The 18,650-nt window shown below is 44.4% G+C and overlaps 1 protein-coding gene across 2 annotated transcripts in view; it reads left to right on the top strand.

Moving 5' to 3' along the window:
* The window catches only part of WWP1 (WW domain containing E3 ubiquitin protein ligase 1), an 850,740-nt gene that overhangs the window by 274,637 nt on the left and 557,453 nt on the right, over window positions 1-18,650 (top strand). For both annotated transcript variants that reach the window (XM_085605336.1, XM_085605333.1), the window contains exon 9: window positions 12,187-12,282. In XM_085605336.1, coding sequence (XP_085461462.1) covers window positions 12,187-12,282 — 96 coding nt within the window. The remainder of the gene's footprint in view (window positions 1-12,186; window positions 12,283-18,650) is intronic.

Here is an 18,650-nt window from a genome sequence, read left to right as displayed (position 1 = left end):
AAAATGTCAATAAAAATATGTTACGAAAAAAATCAATCATTAAGGCTTTCATGGAAGGATTGAGAAAATAATTCTACCACGTGCAACACCGGTACCCTCGTGGAATTTAAATATAGTTATTACAAGTTTGATGTCCACCCCTTTTTTGAACGACTGCATTCTTGTCCACTACGGTTCATGTCTTGGAAGGTTGCTTTCCTTGTAGCTATCAGCTCCCTAAGAAGAGTTAGCGAGATTCATGCTCTTACCACAGAAGAATCTTATTTTCACGTTTTTCAAGATTAAGTACTGCAGACAAATTCCAAAGTTCTTTTGAAGTTCGTCTCTCCATTTACACCAAACACTTAATCTACCTGTTTTCTTTCCAAAGCCAGAGTTTGTGGCAGAAAAAGCACTTCATACACTTGGAAGTTTTCCAGATGCATGGGATACAGGATGCTGAAAATGCTCCAGGCTGCTGCTGATGCAATGCGGTCGACAGGGGTCTTCCTGCGGCTACTACTCATTCCAGAGGCTGTGAGGGGGGGTCCTGGCTATGGGGGTCGATATCCTCTTGGTCCTGGCAAAAGTCCAGTCGCCTGGTATCACATTCACTGTTAAATACTTTCCTGGGTGATAACTCTTCTTCTGTGCGACCTAGCTGCACTTCGGCAGCTTTCCCAGGTCCAGCGGTGCCGGGTGCAACTTTAAGCGTCAGATGAAGGGGCAGCGTATAACCCAGTACTCGCCAGTGGGGAGACCAATTCTCTCCGCAGTAAAAATGACAGTTCGGCATTTTTACTGCCTGAACATGTGAAATACATGTTCTGCCTGCGAAATACGCTGCACTGTGCCTTAGGGCTCGGTAAGCCTGCAATGGGGGTGACTTACTCAAATTACAAAGGAGTGTTTGGCTTTGCCATTGCTTTAAATGGAAAAGTAGGGCTAGTAAGTTAAAACTGCTCTTCCAGTGTGCAATGGCAAACTGAAAGGCTCGTTTTACTTTTGTCACACAGAGGGTGGCATAACCAGTGTTTCAATCCCCTGGATGTCTTAACTTGAATACCCTGGGTACCGTATGTTGGGGACAAATAGGTAAGTTAGCCTATATCAATGAGGTATAGCCAATGTAACATGTGTTTTGGGATCAGGGCACATAGGTCTGTGTAGCAGGCCTCCTTGCCACTCTCAGATTCGAAACAACCAGCTGAATTAATCCCAAAAATTGCGGGTGACCATAAAAAGAGGCAATTATCCAGTATTAGGTTATCTTTCATAGATTCACATGCCTGAATCATTCCCCGTTGTCGGGATGGGAGGCCCCGGTACATAAATAAAGTAATGTCTCACTAGACATATAGAGTGTTAGGCCAAGGGCCTCCCCTTAGTAACATATCCACGTCCTTTTGTAAAAACGAACCAAACTTTGGAGAGGAGCTAATCAGCTATCACCACCCTCTAGAACCTTCTTGGAAGGAGCTCTAGTCCCTCAGATTTTCTACTGCACATCGTGCTAAGGGAGTCTCCTCTGAGCTCTGCTCAGCATTCCTTGTTTTTGGATTTCCAGTGCTTCTTACTTCAAAATTACAACGTCGGGGTGAAGTTCTCCAGTTCTTCATGGCCGATACTCCAAAGAAAGGCCTTTTTACAAATGATGATGAGGAGGAGGATCAACATGAAGAAGGGGAACTTCAAGATTCCCAATCTACTCGTGATGAGTGGGACGATTATGTACTCCCCTGTCCAGCTGCCCCCTGTGCCCGCTTCAGCTGACCCGCATCCTGAGGACATTGGGGGATTTCACAACATAGTGGAAAGAGCGGCATAGCGTTTTCAAATATCTATGCCTTCACACCAGCAGAATTGCTTCCTCTATTATTTTAAAGAGCCTTTTAAAAAATCCGTCCGATCTATCCCTATTATAGATTACATATGGGATCAGGGTGTTAAGATAATGCAGAACCCTTCCTCGGTGCCTCCAGTATTACCTCGTCTGGATAAAAAATACAGGGCTCCAGGTACTGCTCTAGCTTGCCTAACCGGCCATCCTAAACCAGCCTCCGTAATCACACAAGCTGCTCAGTGGAAATCAAAAAATCCTTCCGCTCTGCTGACCGCTCCTCCGCACAAAGAGGGTAGACGGCTTGATAATATCTGCAAACGATTCTCGTCCCTGTCCGCATTAACAGTGCGTGCATCCAATTCCTTGGCACTGTTAGGATGCTATAACAGGCAGATGTGGGCAGATATTGCTCCATATCTTGCGGCCTTGCCGGATGACTCAAAGGAAGAAGCAAAAAAGATCTTGCTGGAGGCCGAACGGTCTGCATCCGAGATCATAGACTGTGCGATGGATATCTCCTCTACTGGATTTCGCAAACTGGCTGGCGCAGCTGTAGTACTGCACCAGGGTTTTTTGAAGGCGACTTTGTTCCGACCGGAGGTACAAACAAAAGTTTTGGACATGCCCTACGATGGTCAGCTTCTTTTTGGAACACACATCGATGAAGCTCTGCAGGGTATAAAACAGGATACCGACACGACTAGGGCTTTGATTCAAGAACCCATCTTTTCGGGGCTCAAGGGGAAGAGGTCAAACATCTGCCAGAGGTGATTACCAACACTGATCTTCCTTTTCTTCCACTCGGCAATATCGGCCACAATATCAGCAACGTCAACAGCAATCCACCTACACCAAGTCTTCCTTTCGTGGCAAAGGAGGTCGACAGAAAGACGCTGCTCGGCGACAATGACTTCCCACTACTGCCGGTCTCCAACTCTTCTCTGCCCTCCACGGTTGGAGGAAGAATTTCCCACTTTCTGAAAAATTGGAAGCAAATAACAACAGACCATTGGGTTCTGCAACTAGTTCAATTCGGACATTGTGAGAATGTGCCATCTTTCTTGCATGGTATGCCCCCACTTTTTGCTGAATTGCTGAATGTACTATGACTGAGTGTGCCCTGGACTCCTGCCAATCAGGTGCCCAGGGCCTATGTTCCTTCCCTACAAAAACCTCAAACCCAAATAGGCAAGCCCTGGCCACATGTCAGCCCCTGGTAAATGGTACCAAGGGCCTTGTGATCAGGGAGGGCCTCTAAGGGCTGCAGCACTCATTATGCCACCCTTAGAGACCCTGTACCCTTACACACACACACTGCCTTGCAGGCTGAGTATCTGGGTACAAGACAAAACAAAGAGTCGACATGGCACACATCCCTGTGTGCCATGCCCACCACTTACACTGCCCTGGCATACATCAGCCACCCCTCTAGCTGGGTACCCTATGCCAGTGGTGTGGGCACAGGAGCATGAGCCCTGTGCCTCTACAGTACCCAGGTCCATTCCTGGGACCTGTAAGTGCAGTGCTGCCATTTAAGAGTACATGGTGCTGAGAGCTCGTCAAACACGAACGCCACAGCACCATAATGGCAACACTGAAGACTGAGAAGTTTGGTATCAAACTTCTCAGCACATTAAACCTGCACTGATGGCAGTGTGGGATTTAATGTACCAAGCACCACAGAGGGCATCTTAGAGATGCCCCCTGAAACCTAACCTACAATCCACGTGTGGTCTGAGAGGCTGCCTAGGCTGCCACACAGCAGACATGTTGCTGGACCCCTGGGTAGGAGAGCCCCTGCTCCCCTGGGCCTGCAACAAAGCATATCCTGGGCGAGGTGCTAGGTCTCCTCCCCCAGGATGGACAGGGGGAAGCTTCAAAGGCATGCCACCTCCTGTGAGCTTCCCCAGGCCACTTGCAGCCCCCACTGGCGGGATGCCTGGCCGGAAACCCCAAATAAGGACAGGGAATGTGCCAGCCTGCCAACCCCACCCCTCAGGTGGGGAAGGCGAGGTGAAGCACATCTCCGGGCGCTCACCATCTTGAAGATGGAAGGCCCTACCCAAACAGGACTAGGCTAGTGCCCCCCTCCCACAGGAGAGTGGCAGAATAGGGGGTGTACCCACCCCAGGACAGGGACCCATTGTTCCCTGCCCTTTACCTACCTGTAACGCCCCTAAATCTAGTATTTAGGGGCACCCTGAACCTTCCTTCCCCAGATTCCAAAATACAAAGAAGAGCAAGAAGAAAGAAGACCTGCCGTGCAGCTGCTAAGAAGAGGAAGATACCAACTGCTTTGGCCCCATCCCTACCGGCCTGTCGACCCTCGAACCTGCTCCTGCTACATCCCGGCACCTCTTGTGGCCAGCAACCTCACAAACCCCGGAGGACCTGGCTACCTTTTGGCTCTAAGCACCTGGGACTCCCATGAGCAGAGGCTCTGCTCAAAATCAGCTTCTAATCCCTGGCATCAGCCCGGAACCGCGAACCCTGCACACTCTGCACCCGCCATGCCTGGCCTGTGCCGGAGTGAACAAAGACCACGAGGACGACCCCCCCCCCCCCGGCGACGGTGACCCCGAGTCCGGCACCCAAGGACTGCCCTCGACGCTCCTGACGATGCCTGCAGCCTCATAACCAGGTACCCCCCCAACCGCGATCAACGGAGGGTAGGATTTCCCGACATCAAAAGGCACATCTGCAACCGGCGTCTTACGGCCCCCTGTGCCCAACTCCTGGGTACCTACCTATCCTCCAACTACCCAACTTACCTCTTGAAGTGGTGGTGGCACCTGAAGAATCTTCGTCCCGAGCTTGCAGCCTTTTTCCAACCCAGAGCTTTCCCATTTAAATCTATTGAGCGCCCGAAGGCTCAAAAGCACCCTGCCCCAGCCGCCCGAGTGGCCCTGGCAGTGTAACCTCTACACCTATCTACTTCCCCATTTGCCCTGAGCAAGTGACCAGGAGCACAGCTCCCACAGCAGCATGGCCTGCTAGTCAGCAGCCACCAACCAAGGCCCCCCTGCCTCCCATAGGATAACATTGGGCTTAACTCACTCTGCACCTGGCAGCCCCTTCGCCGCTGAGGGTGTAACAACTGTACCTACCTGACCCTGGGAGACCCCTGAGTCTGTGTCCAGAACCTTAACCTTGCCAGTCGAGTACTTACCCAACAGCCGATAACCAGTATTTACAAAAGTCAATTGCATATTGCAAAAGCATTTACCTAAAGCATCTCATTCTGAGAAAGTATATTTTAATAACTATTGTTGGTTCTAAAATAAAACAGACATATATTTTTTTATATAAACAATTGGCATAGAGTTTAGTTATTGAGTGTGTGAGACCATTTGCTGACTGTGTACAACAAATGCTTTACACTGTCCTCTGATAATGCCTTACTGCTCGACCAAGCTACCACTTTAGAGAGCAAGGTTATATCTAACTTTAGCCTCTGTCAAACCTCTGGGGACTGTGGACTCTGCACACACTGTACCTATTTGGGAACAGTATATACAGAGCCACTTTCTCACAGACATTCACTAGAATTCATTCAAATTCCTCCCCAAACACCTCCCCGACCTATGCTTTACAAAAATGTACGTGGTCTGCTCCTGGAACTTTCACTTATGCTCCAGAAGGGAGCTATAGAAAGAGTTCCTCTACGTCAAATGTTGAAGGGATTTTACTCCCGTTTTTTCCTAATACGCAAAAGGAGAAGAAATGGAGACAGATATTAGACTTGAGAAATCTCAACACATTCTTGAAAAAGCAATCGTTTCATATGGTTACCATCCAGGAAGTACTACAGCTACTCAATGCATACGTCTACATGGTGTCTTTAGACCTTCAGGATGCCTATTCTCACATCCCAATCCACCGCAACTACAAAAAATTTCTGAGATTCGCAGTAGCGGGCAGGCATTACCAATTCTGTGTCCTGCCGTTCGGACTCAAATCGGCGCCACGCATTTTTACAAAATGCCTTTCTCCGGTGGCCGCATATCTCCAACAACAACACCATCAGGTCTTTCCATATCTGGACGACTGGCTCGTCAAATCACCCTCTCCAGAAGGCGCGTCCAGGTCTTCCGACGCCTGTCTAAGGCTTTTCGATTGTTGGGAGGCTTACTCTCAATCAGGACAAGTCCGTCCTTCAGCCTTCCCAGCGTATAACTTTCCTGGGTGCCACTCTCGACACGCTCCATAAGAAAGCGTTTCCATCACAAGAGCGAAAAGACAAGCTTCTTTCCTTGGCACTTCACATACGATCCAAAAAGTCTTACTGTGTGCCTTTTCAAATCCCTGCTCGGGATGATGTCTTCCTGCATTCTACTAGTTCCACACTGTCGCCTTCACATGCGCCCTCTTCAAGAAGCGCTTTCAGCTCAATGGGTCCAATGCATGGTGTCATTCGAAAATATCATCCAGGTGACCCCTCAGATGATAAAGGCTCTACGGTGGTGGATTTGCCCTCAGAACCTTTCTCAAGGCTTGCCTTTCTTGCTTCCTGCTTCCCCACATACCATCACAACGAATGCGTCCCTGGAAGGTTGGGGAGCTTTCCTCCAAGAACTCCAGATCAGCGGGAAATGGTGCCTTTCCTAAAGGAAACTCCACATAAATCTCCTGGAGTTATGAGCGGTTTATCTCGCTCTTCTGGCATTCCTACCACAAATCAGGAACTCTAGTGCTTGTACGGACCGACAATACCACGACAATGCACTATTTAAACAAGCAGGGAGGGACTTGTTCTCTAACACTCTCTCACTAGTCGCAAAAAATCTGGAACTGGTTGCTCCTTCACAACATTTCTCTTTGAGCGGAGTATGTTCCAGGAACACACAACGTTCTGGCCGTTTCTTTGATCAGACAACAGACAGCATGTCACGAATGGGAGTTTAATCAGCGGACTCTCAACCGCATATTCTCTCAATGGGGCACCCCTCTTCTGGACCTCTTTGCTACCAAGCAGAACGGCAAATGCCAACACTTCGCAAGCTGGCATCCCCAGAAGGGATCACTAGGGAATGCGTTTTCAATCGCATGGTGCATCGTCTTTGCATACGCTTTACCACCAATTCCCCTGATTCCCAGGGTTCTCAGGAAATTGAAAGCGGAACCTTGCATGCTCATCCTGATAGCTCCAGCTTGGCCATGCCAATACTGGTTCTCTGAGCTTCACCTTCTCTCCCTGGAACCGCCGATCCGGTTGAAACCGTTTCCCTCTTTTCTCACTATGAACAACCAACAAGTCCAGCTACGGATCCAGCATCTCTCAGATTATCAGCTTGGCTCCTGAGTTCAGAGAGTTCCAGGGTCTAGACATACCTCCGGACTGTAGAGCAGTTCTGGCAGATAGTACTAACAAAACATTCCTTAAAATGGAAGAGGTTCTGTATCTGGTGCAAGTCAAACAAAATACACCCTCTTTCATCCTCTCCAGAGCAAATACTGCCTTACCTTCTTCATCTGGCGAAATCTGGTCTCGCTCATGCCTCCATTAAAGTCTATCTGGCAGCAATATCCCGTTTCAGGAGATCCTTTGCAGGCCCTTCTCTGTGGTCTCATCGGTTAATTAAACAATTCCTTAAAGGCCTGTTTAGAACATTCCCTCCGGTAAAGACCTTACCTCCTTCATGAAAACTCAACACAGTTCTGGCTCAGCTTATGAAACGCCCTTTTGAGCCAATACACAGAGCTGATCTTAAGTATCTCTCCTGGAAAACAGCGCTCCTTCTAGCACTTACCTCGGCAAGGCGAGTGAGTGAAATTCCTGCTTTCTCAATTCAAGACCCTTTCCTTCAATTCAAACACGACAGGGTTATATCCCTCGCACGAATCCGAAGTTTATCCCCTTAAGGTTCCGTAAAACTTCCATCTCAATGAGCCTATGGTGTTGCGATCCTTCTTTCCAAATCCTCAAACAGTGGCAGAAAAGACTCTGTATTCTTTGGATCTTAAACGCTGCCTGAAATTCTACATTGACAAGACAGACATTCCACAAATCCAACCAACTCTTTGTAACTCACAGTCGACCTAGGAAAGGTCTCCCACTCACTAAACAAAGTATCTCTTGCTGGATCTCCGCAGCTATTACTTTTTGTCACCAGCAAGCGGGGCAGCCCCTGCTCTCCACAGTTCGAGCCCATTCCACGAGGGCAATCTACTTCAATGGCCCTTTTTGCAGGTGTGCCCATTGTGGACATTTGCAGAGCGGCAACATGGAAGACGCCGCTTACATTTACCAAGCATTACTGCCTGGATACGGAACTCATGAAAGACGCTGCAGTGGGTCAAGCGGTGCTCCGTCATCTATTTCATTAGAGGTGAGCCCTTCCTTTCATCCCACCATCCTTTCTTCTATACGCACATTTCTCTATTTTGTTTTATTCCTATGCTATTTCATTGCTTTTTGGTACTTATTTTCACGTTGATATGTTATCTGGTGAATTCATATATACTGTACCTTTCGAAATGTGCTAATCATTGCTTACTACTCTGATTCAGGCATGTGAATCTATGAAAGATACCCTAATACTGGCTAAGGAATGCGTTCCTTAACTGTAACTGCGGTTATCCAGTATTGGTATCTTTAATAGATTCACATGCGACCCACCCACCTCCCCTGGAAGGACTCTCTTGGGGGTCTCAGTGATACAACTACTTAGCACTGTGCTTACGAAAATATGAGGGACTAGAGCTCCTTCCAGGAAGGTTCTAGAGGGTGGTGATAGCTGATAGGCTCCTCTCCAAAGATGTGTCCTTTTTTGCAAAAGGACGTGGATATGTTACTAAGGTGAGGCCCTTGGCCTATTACTCTATATGTCTAGTGAGGTATTACTTTATTTATGTACCGGGGACTCCCATCCCGACGACGGGGAATGATTCAGACCTGTGAATCTATGAAAGATACCAATACTGGATAACCGCAGTTACAGGTAAGTAACACATTCCTTCCTTACAATCACATCACCTTATGTTTTTTTAAGTTGGAAAAGTAATCCTGTTTTGGGTCTTACCTGAGACCGCACACATGCCTGTTTTTGCTTGGGAAGAACATTTTCTGGAAAAAAAATAATAATTAATGGGGCTTATAGCGCACCCATTACTTAGCATTGCTTGGCTTCATGGTCACTTTTGTGATTTTTTTTTTGTGCTTTTCTCCCTTCGATGGTGCATGAACCAAGGACTGACTGTTTTGTTAGTGTTGTTATACTGCTCACACTCAAATTTGGGTACTTTTTCTTGTTTTTTTATATGTGTAAATTAAAGGAAAGCCTCAACATGTTGAGTTTTTGAGGTACATATTTCACACTTCATGGAGCCAGGGAAAAAGGACAAACTGGAGCTCTGACCAGTGTAATCATATGCTCGCTAATGTGATAAATTCTCATCAATTTGCTGATTTATTTATTGTATATCAGAAATGGTTTATATGACAGAAATGAAAAGTTGAAATTTGGACTTGCTAGGTAAATGTATCGTATACATTATAGAATTTGGCTTTTGGGGTGCCCCTACATTATTATTTTTGGTTTTAATTTGCTGATGTTATGGACAACGACCACTTGGATATGCTCTTTGATGGCTTGTAATTGTTTACACACTTAAATTACCACACATAAAAATGCTGCCAATGTGCCAAAGAGTTAGGCAGACTAGGTTGTGATCAGGGTATATGCCAAAGCATGCATTTGCACGTGTGTGTGTCTGTCTGCGAGTGTGTGTGTGTGTGTATATAGATATATGTGTGTGTAAGTGTCACAGAATTGGCAAACATGACTCCATAGTTACGGGTTGGGCTAACTTTTCATAGCAAAGGTGATTTTTGTGTTTCTTTTTTCTTTGCTGCTGTTTGATGAATCTACACAAAACTTTCCAAAACTAGTAATCTGGATTAGTTTCGCAATGTACCGTTATGTGCGAGGATTCTTTTTCTGCTGGGTTTGGTATACATACGGTCAGTAGATTGTGTTTGGTGGGCTTCAGAGGGTTAAAATATAGACAAATATTGACAGTTGAAAATGTGTTTTTGATTTACCTGTAGCTTAGCGCTGTTTGAATTTCCTTACTTACACAATCCCACAATCCAAAGATTGTGGAGTCCAAAGCACAAAAGTCTCCATATAAATCATCTAGAACTACTAGCAGTGTTTCTAGCACTCTGAGCCTTTAAAATTCACCTCATAGGCAAAGCTGTCCTAGTCCGCACGGACAACATGACCGCTATGTACTATATACAGAAACAGAGGGGGTTGGACGCCAACTGTCACGCGTAGCACAAGCCATTTGGAAATGGGCTATACACTACAAGATTTATCTCCAGGCAGAGCATCTTCCAGGAGTAAAACAATCAGATTGCAGACCTCAGTAGACAGAAGCAGCTAATCCACGAGTGGGAACATCATCCTCACGTTCTCCTCCCCTACTTTGAGGAATAGGGATTACCTCACATAGATCTGTTCGCCAAAGCACAAAACGGCCAAGCTTCGCCTGCAGGTTCCCGCACCTGCTCTCCAAAGGCAATGCCCTATGGATGAACTGGTCAGAGATATTTGCTTATGCTTATCCGCCTCTCCCACTTATTCCATAGGTAGTTCGGAAGCTCAGGCAAACATCTCTCACACTGATTCTCATAGCTCCCACATAGGCACGTCAACCTTGATTCACCACCCTGCTGGAGCTGTCAGTAGTTCCACACCAAAAGCTGCATCTCACCTCCAGTCTCCTCACTCAGAGCCTTGGAGAAATCAGGCATCCAAATCCAAAAGAACTCAACCTAGCGATCTGGCTCCCGAAGTCATAGTTTGGTTATTTACAATTACCAGCAAACTGTATGAACATCCTAAAAGAGGCTAGAAAGCCTACTACTAGAGCATGTTATGCAGCAAAATGGAAACGGTTTTTTATCTATTGCAACAATATCAATACTTTTGATGCTTCTGTGCAGAACATCATCTGTTCCCGGTTACATTTACAGAAATCTGGACTAGCCTACACATCCATTCGCTTACATCTAGCAGCAGTAGCTGCATACTTACAAAACAGACAACACTTATCTCTATTTAGAGTCCCAACGATTAAAGCCTTTATGGAAGGATTAAAAAGAGTAATACCGCCAAGAGTCCCACCTGCACCAGTATGGAACTTAAACATAGTCCTTACAAGACTAATGGGTCCACCCTTTGAACCAATGAACAGGTGTCAGTTACATGGAAGGTTGCTTTTTTCATCTCAATAACCTCACTAAGGAGAGTTGGTGAACTCCAGACATTAACTATACAAGAGCCCTTCTTTCAGTTTCACAAAGACAGAGTTGTTCTTCGAACCAATTCTAAATTTCTTCCTAAAATAGTTTCTGCCTTTCATATCAATCAATCAGTTGAGTTACCTGTGTTCTTTCCTCAACCTGGTTCTGTAGCAGAACGAGCTCTACACCCCCTTGTTGTTAGAAGAGCTCTACTATATCATGTGCCAAGAACAAAAGAATTTCGCAAAACAAACAAGCTTTTCGTTGCTTTTTCACCACCACACAAAGACAATCCCATATCTAAATCGGGCATTTGCAAGATGGATTGTGAAATGTATCCAGACATGTTATGTGAAAGTAAAAATAACTTTGTTAATACCCACTAGAGCTCAATCAACTCGCAAGACAGGGGCTACTATGCCCTTCTTAAGGAAAACTCCCCTAGCTGATATCTGCAAGGCAGCAACATGGTCTACACCGTGCACACATTCACCAAGCACTATTGTGCAGATGTGTTAGCAAGGCAACAAGCTAATGTAGGCCAGGCAGTAATCAAAACACTGTTTCAAACAACTACAACAACTGCAAGTTAGCCACCGCTTTGGGAGTATACTGCTGTGTGGTCCATGCAAAGCATGTGATCTACAGCTCACATTCCTCGAACGGATAATGTTACTTACCCAGTAAGCATCTGTTCTTGGCCAGTAGATCTGTAGATTCACATGCGCCCACCCGCCTCCCCGGGTACCTGTAGTTGCTGCAGTTGTCACTTTACATACATACGCATGGACATCTCTATTCTACACTTACTAACTCCATTCCCACCCTCTGCGGGGAAAAAACTCTTGAGTCGATGCCCTTTTGCACTATCACCGAAAGGAGGAGTCACCTTATCTCTTGACAGGAAAGACTTCTTCGGAAAAAAACAACTTGCATACATCCAGTCTGAACACTAGATGACAGGAGTATGCAAAGCATGTAAATCTACAGCTCTACATGCCAAGAACAGATGCTTACTGGGTAAGTAGCATTATCCTTTACTGGGTAATGTTTGTTTGTCTGATTCATGCAAAACTTGAATGACTTAATTTGTTTTTTGTTTTCTACCTAGATGGGAACAAAGAAAAGATCCTCATGGAAGAACCTATTATGTAGATCACAACACACGAACTACAACATGGGAACGTCCACAGCCTTTACCACCAGGGTAATATAAGCCTGTATGCTTTTCATTATGTGATAGATTGAAATTCACAAATTGTTTATCAAACATGTCTTTAATTGGTCTTCTCCACAAAAGCCTATCAGCATATCTTGATTAATAAGGGTAAAAAGGGAGCATTGCTGGTAAAGAGATCAGGATGTGTTTTGCAAATAATAAAACAACCAAACTAGTGTTAATATCAGTCTTCTCCAATGTGTGTTAAGCTAGCATGCATTGGGCTTCACATAATTGAAATTGTTTTGAGCTTGGCTGGGTTCTAAAATCTAGCTCTTTCTGTACAGTGAATATAGCATAGAATATTATCCATGTTTTACACAATAGTTCCATCTTACCTTGTTCATCCTTTGCATGGATTATGTCCGCGACCTTTTGTGGGGTACACTACCAACTGTCAAGCATAATAGCGGTCTCACCAAAGGTTTTCTTTGTTGCTTTTTTGAAGTTCCATATCCCAAACCTCATCATGAAGTAAGCCATAGCTGTTCAGCCAAACCACTCAGGTGCAAAAAGGGGAGGACTTGGTCAATCAATTTGAGTGCAGCATATTGTGACCCCAGGACACCAGTGGTAAAAGACAATAACCCTAACAGGTTTTTCCCTGTAATACTTGACTGTCCTAAGATCCAAAGGAAAATCCTCTTAACATCTATCCTTACTTATTGCCTCCCGCAAGAGGTTCGGTTTAAAATTAACTGTAGTCTCCATTGTACATTTACTAAGTGCCTTCTGCTTCAAACTTTCTGTTGGAACCAGCAGCAACGCCACCTATGTGTGAAGATCACCTTCATACATTATTGCTGGTTTATGTTTGAAGAAAGAAGATAAACACCCTGTTATCAGTGTGCTTTCTCACTCTTTGGGGGCTCATTAATGGTTCCACAATAGCATTAGGTTATATCCTTTTTTGTTTAATCATTTAATGTTGAACTGTATTCCATTGTATTCCCATTATTTAAATTATTATTGATGCTTCTAACTGTGGGTTCCTCAGTTTTAGAATATTCCCAGACTGGATCTGGAGAATTCTCCAGCAATATTTCCATGCACTAATAGGTGGCCCCATGTTGCTCTGCTGTGTCTCTGTACCTCCGAGGAAGTGGCTTTGCAGAGCTGCACATGAACTCCTCCACTGCGCTCTAGCGTTAGTTCTTTGCTTTTCCACGTCATTCAATTAAGATTTGGAGCTGCTCTTCCACCTTGTTCCAACTTCTGAACAGTGTGCTGGAGAACGATGTCTCCATCGAAACAACAGGATTGTTCTTTGAGCGCAAAATGTTCAGCTGAATGACTTGTGGTGGTCTCCTGAAGCCTCCACAAGATGTCTGACTAAAAACTCCAAGCACAGGAGCACACTCATCCAGCAACGTAAATGTACTCAATAATTCTCAGGCATAGCAAACAGATGTAACATCTTCCTCTTGGTACATTGATAACATTTTGTTAAACAGTGCACTCCTTTCACTGCAGCTGCAACCTTGAGAGTTACATGCAAATTCCAAACTGAGAACATCATATCTTACTCCCTGGTCATCTTGTTCTACCTGGAGCGGAGTTCTGCAAAATGCCTATGTTAGTTGCTGGAACTTCTGCATTTAGTAGTGCATTAGCAATGTGATCAAATGATTTGAACAAAATGGAGCCTTTTTAATTTGTGCATAAACCCAGGTACCAACAGTTCCTTTCTTGTGGCACTGTGTGCGAACTTTCTCACCGCTTAATATTGTTTAAATGAATAGCCATATTCTGGAATCCACACTCACTGGAGTTCTACCTACTTATCTAATTCCTTCTTGCAGCCTTTGAAATCTCTAAAATTCCTTCCTTCTTGTAAGCACACTGAGCATAAACTAGACCCTATGCATATTAGTACAGGGGTGGGGTAATATATAAAATATCTTCTTGTCCATGGGACAGGTTGCTTCTTAAATCTACTTGACCTGTAAACAAATTCACTTGTCCCGTTTGTGCCATGTAGTGCAGCAACAAATTATGGCAGTGATCTTATTATATAAAAGCTTGAATAATTTCCTCTCTGATTATGCCAGGGCTCATACCATAGTAAGGTTTAAATACTAGCAATTCACTTATTTTGCCACCTTTACACCGACCTACATATTGATGCTGGAAGTAGCGGTGAGCAATAGTTTCATGGTTGGAATGCCCTTTTGAGTCTTCACAAACCTACTATGTTGCATGTTTAGGGATTTTCACCAGCTCTTATCTAATCTTTTTCCATACTGGTAAAGGTTGAAAATGTATTCCCGACAAGGGCAGAAGTTCTTCCAGGTTGAGAAAAAAGAGGTTGGAGGAAAACTGAACTTGTAAACCATCAGCAGATTTTCGAATGAGCAAATCTACACATGCATATTTACTCATGCTAAAATGCAGTTCACCAATATTTTTTACAAGTACCATTTTCTAGCTTGGTTTTGTAAATTCTTATACATTTATGAAAGCCATAAGCCTGCACTAATGCTAGAACATTTAGCAGTGGGTGTACTTTTGTGATTATCTTTAAGAATTAGGACTCTAATTAGGTCTGGTTTGTTTTCATTAAAATTCTATCTCTCTCTATCTATATATTGGCTGACTTCTTTGTGAGATACAGTATTCTGTTATTTCCCAAGGTGCACATCACCACACAAAGTTGTGTTCAGTGCAAGGGACTACTGTGGCAATGTGTGCTTTTTGAGACCCAAAAATGTTTGCTTTTTCACCATTGTTTGTTCTAACGATAAGGGCCTAGCAGCTCCCAAAATAAAGTGTTTCCTCTAATCTTGTTTAAACTGGTTGCACTGATTTTGGTACTTAAAATTTCACAGTAGTTTAGCAGAACGTTTTTTGTCTAGTTGCATTTTTCTGTTAACATTTCATTTTAAAAGCAAAGAATCCTCAGTCTTACTTTCAAGCTTCTGCAAATACTTTTATCTAATTCGAGAGCATTCCAGGAACATTATCCGTAGCCTTGTAGTGTTAAACTCTGCAAATGAGTGTGCTTATTTTTTTTACTGGAACCACTGTCAGTTTGGATAGCATTAACATATGGACTCAAATATTACCTTCACTCCAGACAATGCCATTCACTTATTCACTGTGAACTGGCAGCCAAAAGGTTTATGCTGCTGGGGGTTTGGCCTACTTGTCCCAAAGACAAAATAAACATGAAAGCTGGTTGTTCTAGAACCAAAACAATATGTCCTGGGTATCGGGCTACATCCCTGTAGTAGAAGCCAGAGTAGCAATACATCGGTTGCTAATTCCAGAAACCTTCCAATCCACTTTCTCCAACACCCTAGCTGATTTGATCGTTTCCCAAAATCCTTGTTGGCCCATCTCCTACTCTTTCTGTGAGACTTTTGTGATATAGGATTTAAGATTTTAACCATTCTGTGTATTGACAGAGATGAAAGTGCAGCACTGTGTTGATAACCCTTGCTGACCCCGCCCTCCTTCACTAGAATTAAAGCCAAAACCTTTTTATTTTTCAGAATCCTACTGTACTTTGTATAATTTCTTCAGTAATTTTAGATAAAGCAGCAGCAGTGTCATTAGCTGCATTTATTCTATATTTAATGCTGCCCCTACTGGTGGAACCATTGCTGAAATAATGTCTAAAGTATCTTCCCCGTGTCCCTTCTTTGACAGTAAAAGTAAGTGTTCCTCAGTTGTTTGATATATGCGTGGGTATACTAAAGCCAAATTGCAGCAGCAGCAGCAGCCACCTCTTCCAGTCGGCTAGGAAATGTAAGCCTTCTTTACACAAACATGATACATATCTCAATAACTCTTCATCTTATAGTAGCACATAAATTGCACTGTCATGTTAAAAGTATGCAAGCAGTTACTATTAACCATGTTTTCGATTTCCCTTGAGTAATATGCAGAGCATTCTTACCATTACAAGCCCAAAAATCTAAGCTGGATCCATTAGTAGCAAAATATTTTCCCTTGATATTGGTTCATTATGGAACCTTGTCACCCTCTTTTGTTTATATGTGTAATTTCTAATATCATTTTCATAAGCCAGTAAAAAGTTTCTAATTTCCAGGCAGCATGCACTGCTCATCTCTAGGCATTGAAAATGTAATTTCTTTTGCTTTCTCATCTACATCTTTAAATTCGTGATTCTGTGCAAAATGTCCTTGATATCTGTGTGTGAGCAAATAAAGGTAAATAACCAGATAAAGGAAAAGAAATTGGTCTTTGCACATATGAAACTCCTTCACCCAAAGAGGCAGGCATGCATGTACACACCCAACAGTTAGAAACGCTCATGATTTAGTAGTAAGGTTCTATCACTGAACATAGGTGTTTTCTCAAATTTTGATTAAAAAAATGTTCATCATTTTGAAGTATTGCTCAGGTGGAGGACCTATTTTTTTTACAGGGCGGATCATTTGCATGGGTAACATAACCCCATTAATGATCAGAATAATCTGTTGCCCATGCCTCTCCTCCTTTGCTTACTTCATTGACTAGCTTCAACACCCATCTTTTGCTGGCTTCTTGTGATTGGACTGCCTGCCAAGTTTGTTTTTTCTGGCAATGACCATTTACTGGGGAAGCACTCCTTCAGGATCTCGGTCTTTGTAACCCTCCTCTGGTGCTCTCTGTATTTATTTATAGTGGGATGCGTGCACACAGCTTGGCAGCTTTTCACACTTCACAGCAGTTTTCTTTACCAGCAGGACTTGGTATAGCTCCTTCAACTGAGGTTACAAACCGTTATTTCAGATAACATTCTTTACTGGGACCCAGTCTTCTGTTGCTAGATGAGCAGACAGCAGTCAAAGGTATTGGGGCTACTTGCTAAACCTGGCAAGACATGAGGCACACCACATCAGACAATCGGTTTACAATAGACCATGATCGGACCTTCAGTTATCAACAGCAACACAATTTTGAGTATGTCTGTAATCCTCATTGGCAGTCCTGTCAAGTCTTCATGGAGAGGATAAACCTGTTTTATTATTCACTATGCAGCAACGACTCTAGTACCAGAGGTAAGGCATAAGGCCATTTTAAAGTAGTGGGGAATGCACACAACTTTGTCAAATTATTTTTCTTATGCCATTTAAGCATTGTACCTTGTCTGAAGATGAAGGGTAATAAGCACAATACAGTCTGTGTGATGACCACAGCCTCACATATGAGTTTCAGGATTTCTTTTTTGATGTCAACCCTATTCACTTTCTATGTACATCGGTTTCTCCCCCACTCCCCAGGATCAGTTCTTTAAACAACAGTTTTTATCTGATAGAGACTTCTAGCCGCAAGATTCCTTTCCTTTTGAATTTTCTCCAGGTGTCAGACTGGATCTGGAAATTATTCTCGACCAGTTCCCCTGTGCGCTTGTAGGTGGCATCATATGGCTCCGTGTGGCATTATCTACATCATCTGCACTGGATGTTACATGCTCGGTTCTTATATTGGCGCCGCCCCAGCACTCTGACTTCAGTTCTTTTCTTCCCTGTCCCATCAGCGCTGATCTGGAGAGAGCTAATCCTTAGTTATTTTTTTTATTAGATTAAACTTTTCTACTTTTTGTTGAAGTGTTTTTAAGATCTTCTCCTGGTGTGGCAGGGATGTCTTCGGAAGCTGGCTTAAAGCCCTCTGGCGCCCTTCAACGCTCGATGTCTGTGACAGATCCGCATCTTGTATGCCTTTGATGCCTCGAGTGTGACCGCAATCTGAAAGTCTACGTCAATTGCGGTGCCATGAACCCTGAAGGCTTGAGGGAGCGATCGCTCAAGCTCTTGGCGGCTCAATGTCGCGACAATCTCGATCAAGAGGACTGAGTCTGGAGCGGTCGTAGAGTCATAGATCCACGTTGCACTCAAATTCGTTGGGCCATTTGGGTAAGTCAAACTGCAAGTAGTTGAAGAGGTCTTCGACTTCACCTCGTCTGTCTGCCGACGAGATGCAGGAGCGTACGCATTAGAGTTTCCAGGAGCAAAAGCGCCCCCCTCTCAACAACACAAAATTTATGAAGACGTGCCTCATATGTGAGCAACCCACTCCTGCTGGCCTACCTTTGGGACCGGCCGATTCGGGAGGGCCTCCTACTGGATCCATGCTGGCAACTCTGGTGCCAGTGAGGCCTTTGGATCAACAGATGGATCTAGACTGGCGTCGATCATACCACCTCAACCTTTACCGGGCCCAATGTTGTTGGCGCCGTCCCCATTGTCTTCCCTGACCCCGACGCAGAGCTGGAGGTGCATTGTTGGAAGCGGACTCGGGTGCCGACTGGAGCCATGCCTTCCAGGCCGGAGCCTGAGCACTATTCTTATGGGCTAGGACGGGGAGGATTGGACCCAGAAGGATAACATAATATTGACTGGCGTGAG

This window comes from Triturus cristatus, chromosome 5_1, assembly GCF_964204655.1.
Source record: "Triturus cristatus chromosome 5_1, aTriCri1.1, whole genome shotgun sequence".
NCBI lineage: Eukaryota > Metazoa > Chordata > Amphibia > Caudata > Salamandridae > Triturus > Triturus cristatus.
The sequence above is the reverse complement of the archived record's forward strand: the minus strand, read 5'-3'. Positions and strand labels throughout refer to the sequence as shown.